This window comes from Apus apus, chromosome 2, assembly GCF_020740795.1.
Source record: "Apus apus isolate bApuApu2 chromosome 2, bApuApu2.pri.cur, whole genome shotgun sequence".
Taxonomy (NCBI): domain Eukaryota; kingdom Metazoa; phylum Chordata; class Aves; order Apodiformes; family Apodidae; genus Apus; species Apus apus.
The window spans coordinates 82,252,200-82,260,849 of record NC_067283.1 but is presented as its reverse complement, the minus strand read 5'-3'; the positions used below and the strand labels follow the sequence as shown (position 1 = coordinate 82,260,849).

General features: G+C 36.9%; 1 protein-coding gene across 1 annotated transcript in view; it reads right to left on the bottom strand.

Annotated features, from left to right (window-relative positions):
- Positions 1-2,624: 2,624 nt before the first annotated feature.
- DAP (death associated protein) overlaps positions 2,625-8,650 on the bottom strand; it is a 52,569-nt gene continuing 46,543 nt past the window's right edge. Inside the window, exons 3-4 of the mRNA XM_051611241.1 lie at positions 6,295-6,337; positions 2,625-5,441 (exon numbers count right to left, since the gene is read on the bottom strand). Of these exons, the coding sequence (XP_051467201.1) occupies positions 5,322-5,441; positions 6,295-6,337 (163 nt within the window). The 3' untranslated portion in view covers positions 2,625-5,321. The remainder of the gene's footprint in view (positions 5,442-6,294; positions 6,338-8,650) is intronic.

The following is an 8,650-nucleotide window of genomic DNA, read 5'->3' as shown; positions in this document are numbered from 1 at the left end:
TGAAGGCAAAGATTAGGTGCTCGTAACTTTAGAAATAAGGCTATTTTTAAAATACTAAGCAAAGTTTTCAGATAAATACAGCAGGTTTACAAGTAAGTCTAAAACAAGGAGAAAACTGATGCCTCCCTTCAGACCCAAACACTGTCACACTGGTGCAATTTTGCTCAGAAAGGCTTTGAATGTATCAGTGGCTGCAGCCACATCTGAAACACAGTGAGATACTAGTTATTTCAGCCACTGGCAGCATGCAAAGATTAGTAGATAACTTTTGCTTTTTGTTTTAACTAAATCCACTGTTCAGTACTTCAAGCGACACTTCTGGTTTAAGTGGCAAGCCAGGTTAGTTGCAGTGCTCTCCAGTGTGCTTGGTCCTCTGTATCCAAGAAAGTGATGTTACTGTCTTTAACATGGTATCAGACATCCACAGATATGAGACAGCCTATCAAAAATGGCTTCTAAGAAGTTATTTTATATAACTTCATAATTTGCTGCTTGTTTGTGAACCAGAAAGGATAAAAACATGTTGCCAAACCAGCTTTAGTCACAACAATGTGAGAATATACCAAAGGCAATACACATGTCCTTACTGTTGGCTATAGAGCTCACAGCTCATTAACACCTAAAGAATTTTTATAATCCTCAAAATCACTGTGGATTACAACTGCTTTTCTTTTTTTTTTTTTTTTTTTTAAGACCATGAGTGATGTACAGAATGCCAGCACTCAAGTTTTCTAAAAATAACTCCAATGCAAGCTGGGCAGCAGAGATTGTATTACAGGGCTTCTTTCAAGTTTTTCAGAACTGACATACTCTTCTTTCATGGAGTCCTTAGTCAAATACAGTACATGCCACCTCTCTTCTCAGGCTTCCTATCTAAATATTAGTGCCAGTGTTTTATGAAAAGGTTAAAAAAACAGTTTACACTAGATGCAGTCTCTTCTCTGATGGGGAGATGAGGAAAACAAATAAATACGTGACCCAAGAACACAGCAACAATCAAAATACAAACCTACACCTTTCTAAGAAAAAAGTGTGCACATCACAGGATTGATAGAGAAATTTTGAGGAAAAAAGGAATTCTTTAGGAAAACAAATCAGGTACTATTTAGGAATTGCCTTTACTAATTTTACATAATACAATCACACAGAGTACTTACGAAAGGGTACAGCTAGAATGTAATTTATTTTACCCATTTGTTGAAGAAACCCAATGAAGTTTTACCACTGTGGACTTGACTCAGTTTCTTTTCATCCAAGCTCTTCCAGTCACTATGATCTGCATTTGTCTTTTATTGGCAGAGCAGATAATATAAGCTGTAACTTGCTATATTTAAGTGTCTCTGTCTTGTAAGGGAGAAGGTTTGTGTGTAAATAAATTCAACTAAAAGAGATATTTGTCTTCTTAAGCCTTTACATCATTGCAGCATCTGACCAGCAACATCTATTCCTGCTGTAAAAGTAACTGTACTCTTACTGACATCCCCACATTTTCTGAGATGCAATTAACATACCTTAATCCTATAGATAAAGGCAGTGGCCTAGACTTAAATCTGATTTTAAACTTGATATACTCAAATGTGAAGGGGACATGAGAAATGTTTTATAAAACTTACACCTCCCTCCTCCATGAAGATGGTGAGTATTCAGAATAAAGCTATTCCAAAGGGACAAAAACATATGTCCGGTCCATCCCATTCACCTTTGTGTGAGACAGATTGCTCTGAATATTTTCATTGAGCAGCCAGAAGCATGTGATGATCATACTACCATGGATAAAGTACAAGACTTATGCTTCAAGACTTCCCATGACACAAGGGTAAACCATACAGTTGAACCTGGAAGTAAAGAATATCTAATTAGCAATAAGATCAGTTGCAATATTGCTGGTAGCAGAGTTATGGATCTCGCAATAATTGAGGACAACTCAATCAACAGCACGCCAGATGTCAGGCACATCTATTCTCCCCAAATTTTAAAGGAAAATGACATTTTTTACACAATGCAGCACATCATTAAGTGCAGAGTGTAAGGATGTAACATTGCAACAGTCCCAGGGCAGTAAATCTACCATATCTCCACTGCATCACATATTTATACACAATACACATATACTAAACATGGGATGCCTGAAGTATCAGAAAGCTTCCAGAAACACTCTGGCCCTTTCTCCAAATTCTTTGGTGATTCAGTTGTGTTATGGCATGCAGAATGCGGTGTTAGCTGCAGTTTCATGAGAAGCTTGCCACCTCTTCTGGTTACAATTCTTTCTTTTTCTGAAAGAAGATTAGAACTCGAAAAGCAAAGGAAAATGTAAAATTTCATTTTCTTTACTATCCTGGTTTATTACCAAGCTTAGGTTCTACAGCTTTGCAAAGATCAAGTGGGCATCTCCAATTTCATAGTGGAAAACAGCAAGTTCCATTTTAGCTGGTAGCATCTAGTTTTTATTTTAAATGAGACTGGACTACCCAAACCAGCTCATCTACTGTGTCATAAAACTTCCTAATAAATTTCACTATCTATAAAATGTTTAATGATGCAGCATTCTGTAATAAAATCCCATAAACCCCACAAAACTGCACTCTCCTGATTTACATTGTACTTACACAAAAAAGAGCCCAATATACAACTTCATGCTTTATTGTTGTATTATTGTAATTTTAACAATTACAGAAAAAAATATTTTGCAATAATTTCAAGGTAACATCTGAACATCTTCTCTGCATGTTATTGTATCTTATTTTGAAAGTTTCAATATTCACCAGTAGGAATCCAGATAACCAGTTATGATTCTTCGAGCAAGGTAATGCTTTGGTGAGGTCACCTGTGTACAAACTTGGATACCTCCCAACAATATATAATAAGCTTTCATACAGAGACATTTTCCAAGTATATAGGAATTCCTGCACTCTAAAATCCACTAAGGTCATCTTGAGAGTCATACTCCATTGTACAAGCTAATATACTCATCTAAGTAATCAAAGACAAAATTCAGGTATTGTCTATATATGCTGTATATATTGCATTAACAACCAGGAGCAGTAGTTTGTAATTCAAAAGCATCCATGTTCCTAAATTTTAGTATTAGAATAGACACGTGGTTTTGTGTTCAGAAACATTTCTACCCCCTATTACTTGATGCTTCTACATTTAATTTTCCAGTGCAGTCAATGGAGTAGAGAGTGATCCAGCTCCTCTTCAAAGACACTTCCATTTGGTCAAAGATGCCATACCTAAATTCTCCTGACTGTCTTGATTACATCACCATTGACTGCAGCTGGAGTCTAGACAGTATTTCAGATGAAGGCGCAAGACTAGGAGAGCTGAATCCCATCCAGCCCACTCTCAAGCCAGAAGCTACCAGCACCAGATGACTGACATGATCTGCTTCACCACTGATGCAGCACACTGACAGCTACTGCCTGTACCATCAACAAGATGTCACCCCTTTTTGTCCCAAATCTGCTAACATTCCTCCCAGGAAATTGCCTCATGCAGAAATGCCATGAAGCTCAACAATGCTACCCTTTAGGAATGAGATACTCATGTGTGAGTCACTTGGACACTCATGAGTGGCTACAAACAAGGCCTCAGACGTACCAACAACAGAAACAGAAAGCATATTTTTAAAATTATGCATATTCTAATACAGAATAAGTCTTATAAACAAGAATAAGTCTTATAAACAATGCTCATTACTTAAGGCAAGTAAGGTTATCTAATTAAATTGAAAATAAGGACTGCATATACAGATTGTACATCCTTCCTTGGGTGTAGAATAAATATAACCATGCATATTCTTTGCAAAACACCATTTCCATTTCAAGCCTACGAAAAAATGGAAATGCCAGGTCCCTCTCACCCACATGAAGTAAAGTATTCCACTTGTGAAATGGGCCGTATTTCACGATTTTGTTGTTTAAACCAGATACTCTGGGAATTATTTAATTATTATTATGCCACAGTAATTTAAAAAAATACTATTTTTAAAGCTTTCCTCCCTGGTTTTAAGTACTACTTGATTTGAAACATAAATGAACTAGTAAAGCTCCAAGTGACCCTACACTTTCATTGATTTGCCAGGTGAATGTTGGCAGCATTAGTTCCAGTAACCACTTTTTGGACATTATCATAAGTTTTATAAACCCAGAGGGTACTTAAGGCTGTACTGTATTTATAGTCAGATAAAAGCAGACGTATACTTCAAAAATGTAGGTGGACTGTTAAAAAAAAATGTTTTTCTAGGTTTGACATATATGAGGTGTAGAAGAAAAATGATAAGTGATTTTGAACTGTGCAAACAAAAGATTTAATTTGTAGTCAAAACTAATCCGATTGCTCTATTTGAAAAGACTTTTTTATTCCCTTGTATCACTACTGTCCTTATTTACAATAAGAAGAATCAGAAAAAATAAGATGTGTAACAGAGGTTAAGTCATAAAGTTAAATACGTTTACTAATGGTATATCCTAATTTCAAATAGTAATCTCAAACTGTATGTTAAAAAAAAAAGGGAAACAGATTTTTCACCAGTTTATCTTAAGTTCAATTCTGGAGGGTCCTGAGGTCCTTCAGCTTGCTATTGGAATTGCAGAATCAAAGCCTCATAAAAATACAGCCCCCACTGAGATTAGTAAGATCACAAGTCAGTTGTGCACAGCAGCATTGTTGCTGTTAAGTCTGATTTCTCTCCCTCCACCATACCCACAGATCTCCAAATGGAAGAACATCAGCAAGACTCTGCAAGTGCAAAGAAGATTCAGCTGGATTTCTGCCCACGTGAGAATGTTTTTGGGCCTTTTATCATCTCACTAGTTGAAATCAGAGGGCACAGCCACTGGGCTGTAACACTGCACGATACTGAAGACTGCAAGGGTTCCATGTAACCAAGACACCAATTCCTGTCTCAACAAACTCCCTCCAGGCAGTAAAGGTACCAGTACAGAAGGGTTATTCTTCCCTACCCACTTAGTATTAAAACTACATTAACTATCTGCTATTGCGATGACACAACTAAATGTACAAGTTTTAAGCTCAGTAATCGTATTATTCATAGTGAAGTTTTATCTTGGCAATAAGAAAATCTTGTACAAAACCCACTCTTGATCAGCATATACTTAATAATAGAGAATTTTCCATCTGGGATAACAACTGAACAATGTCTTCATTCTTATTAACCCTTGACAAATAAAGTAAAAGAAACAGCAAAATATTTTAGAGGTCAACTTTAGTGATTTGACAACGTGAATTCTAAAGGCTTTTTGTCTTCTCTCGAAAACTTATTCACTGACGCTAGTTTGGTTGATGTTTTGGTGGAGAGCTCACTTGCGAGGCTGGTGGATGTGCTGTTTGACATGCTGTGGGTGAGGAAGCTTTTCCACAGAAGGATGTGGTTTCTGATGAGCCACCTGAGCCGCAGCTGGAGGGAAGTCCTTATCACCCTGTTTGAAGAACACACCAGGAAAAACGTAAGAAAGCTTAAAAGCGTACTTTCCAGTTCAAGTGGATATAAGTTTTTAAATGTGAAGAGCAGATGGAAAACAGCATTGCATGTTACTCTGAAGTGCCTGTGTACACATCCTATCTTGCCATTCTTTTAGCCAACTTCAAGACTTCACTTAATTAAGTTTTACTTCTTCCAGCTGCACACACCACCCAAGAACATAGTATCTTAAAGTGATCCAAGGGAAAATAAAAAGCATCTTACAGGTAAACCACATTACACAGCTCAGTGATGTAAGGTCATCATGATAAATGTTATGAAACCATGATAAAAATCCTATCGCAACACACAAGGCATGAATTACTAATCATAGGATTAATGGCTAGTTAATACTAATGATTTAGCTTATGGATTTCCAGGTTCTGCCTGCTCTTAAAATCCAGAATAACGCCTTGAATCTGAGGTACCCCTAGGCACGTATGGCAGCTCAAACACCTATCTTCAAACATATCCTTACAGGCAGGAGTGTTGCTCCTCCTCACAGATCAAGCTATACCAGCAGACTTACGTGCAACCACTTTGAAATAAAAGTAATGCAGTAATATCTAGCTTGGATATGAAAAGAAGATTCAATGAAGTGCTAAAACAGTGGAAGTAATTTCAATTAATAATTTCAGTTTCACACAGAACCAGAAGGAATGCTCAAAGAGACTTAACACAAATATACAAAACATAAAGCCTCTTTTCATAAAAGAGGAATGAAAAAGATTAATTTTGCTCTGATCAATGATAATTCTGAAAAGCCTACAATCATTTTTCTGTGACTGAAGTAAATTTAATGGTAATCTTACCCTAGCGAGGACTCCAGAGATGAACACTGATGGTTTAGGTGGGCTGAAAAAAGGTAGGAGGGATTATTAGTGCAAATTATTTAAAAGACAAAAATGAAAATTACATCACACATACAACGAGAAGAAAAAAAAAAAAGTGACATTTTTGGCAATTAATGAATATTTCAAATAGACAAATTTCCTCTTTAAATTACTATTGCCTTACCAGTACTTACTGCAGACAAAAACAGGCCTGTAAATTTGGGCTGCTATTACTTCACTTTAATTGTGACAGCAGTAAAAGGCCGGTCCAACAACACTGTTCCTTACTTAAAGATAGGTCTTTGTTTGCATTGGTTTCTTAATCCTCAGATTTTACATATAAGCTGCCAGCAGTACTTTAGGCTTCGTATTTTTGTATTGCAACAATGACAGCTATAGTTGGACTAAACTTACTTCTGTGATGAAGAATAAAGTAAAATTCAAGTTTGTACCTGTCAGTTTAATGGATTAATATTCTCAGTCTCAGAAAAAACAACACATAATACTCTAAATCCCACACTTTCTAGCAAATACTTGCCTACTCTGTTACATAAAAGGAGAAGCATGCCTGCAATAAAACTGATGTTAAAAAAAAATAAGGCAAAGTCTGCCCTGCTTTTTCATTTGCAGACCTCCATCTATGCCAATAGGAACAGACTCTCCATAGGTAGAAAATTACTTTGAAGCTTTGTCAGTATGAGGGATCAGCTTCCCTGTGCCACTGATTTACTGAACTAACCACCTCTACGTAGAGGCCAAAGCACCTATAGCTGGTAACATAACATTAGACATGCCTAACAGCATGTCAAACAGCTCACCCCCGGTGCTGGGTGTTGCCACAGTGTCTAAATTATAAATACTCAGCAACTTCAGTGATATCTTGGGCAAATAAAACCATACATCTGCATGGAGTCTGCAGAAGGGTCGAGACAAGAGGCTCCAGAAAATCTCCACAACAGATGTAATACTTCTGTAAGAAACCTGTCTAACCTGAGGCACTGCAAAGGGAAAGAGGGACTGGAGATCAAGTTGTGCCTCATTCTGAGCATGTTTGTAACAGAGGACTCGGAGCAGGTCGTTCATTAAGTTGGCTCATGAGAAGGGTGCCTATCCTGTGATGTTAGGGTTGATGAGGTAGGAGTAACACAAAGCAAACACAAAGCAAGTGATTTACGGGAGGAATGATACTGATTATTACAATGCACTCTACAACTACACAGCTTGTAAAGTTTTATTAACACGATGTTATGTGAAGTTAAGGTAACACGCAACAGTATTAGACCCTGACATAATGGTTTAATAAGTATGCCTGAGCCCTGTTTAAGTCAGGATATTTCTACACAGTCTCTGAACACCCCAGTTATTTAACAACACTCATCATCCCTTCTAGACTTTTTTTAAAAGTCAGAAAGACCGGATCAGAAAAAGGGAGAAAAGAAGGAAGTTCTGCTCTAAAATACCTCCATTTAAGAGTACCAGTGATATTTTCTGCAATGAGACAGAATGTTTGATAGCTGTATTAGACTCCTTCAATCTAATTTTTTGCTAGTATAAACTAATAACAAGCAAAGATCAATAGCAAAACACTTCCATTTTATCCTAATTGTACTGACCCAATTAGTATATAACAGTCTGCATGATATTTCCTGGATGCTGAGTAGCAAACTCAAAGAAATAATTCCAACTGACAGAACACAGAGGTACTGCAGTTGCTTAAGGCATCATTCATCAACTAACACAATGGCATTATAAAGGAAATTACCAGTAAATGGAAAAAAAATGTGTGGCAAGTTATTCTTCAACTATACATGGAATTGGGGTTTAGTCACACTCAAAGAAACAATTCTTTGTTTGGCACTGCATTATTAACAATATGAGAAATTCAAATAAAGGATTTTTTTCCTTACAGTCTTACTATGACCTTTCAGTGTTCACTACGCTTGGATGATGCATGAAATTCAAATAAACATTTCTCTAAAAAAGCCTGTCTTTGCTGAATGTGTGCTATAGCTTGTCTGCCTACCACCAAACTGTACTATCCTTGCTTTAAAAACAAGTTAAATGCTCTGTGGCATTGGCCAAAAATGACAACCAGAAGGAATCTCTAGCACAATGGCTGTTTCAAACACAGCTTTTCCTTCTGCAAATCATAAGTCTTCTCAGAAACCCTAGTCGACTCTACAAAATGTCATGCTACTAAAATTCAGGACCCAACCTTGCAAGTGCCAAGCTCCCTGGGGACACAATGAAGATGGATAAAGTTAGAATATTTAGTACACTTTCATACCTATTTTTATTTAGTTGCATGTCCTTTTGTCTAAGGAACTAGGCTGAA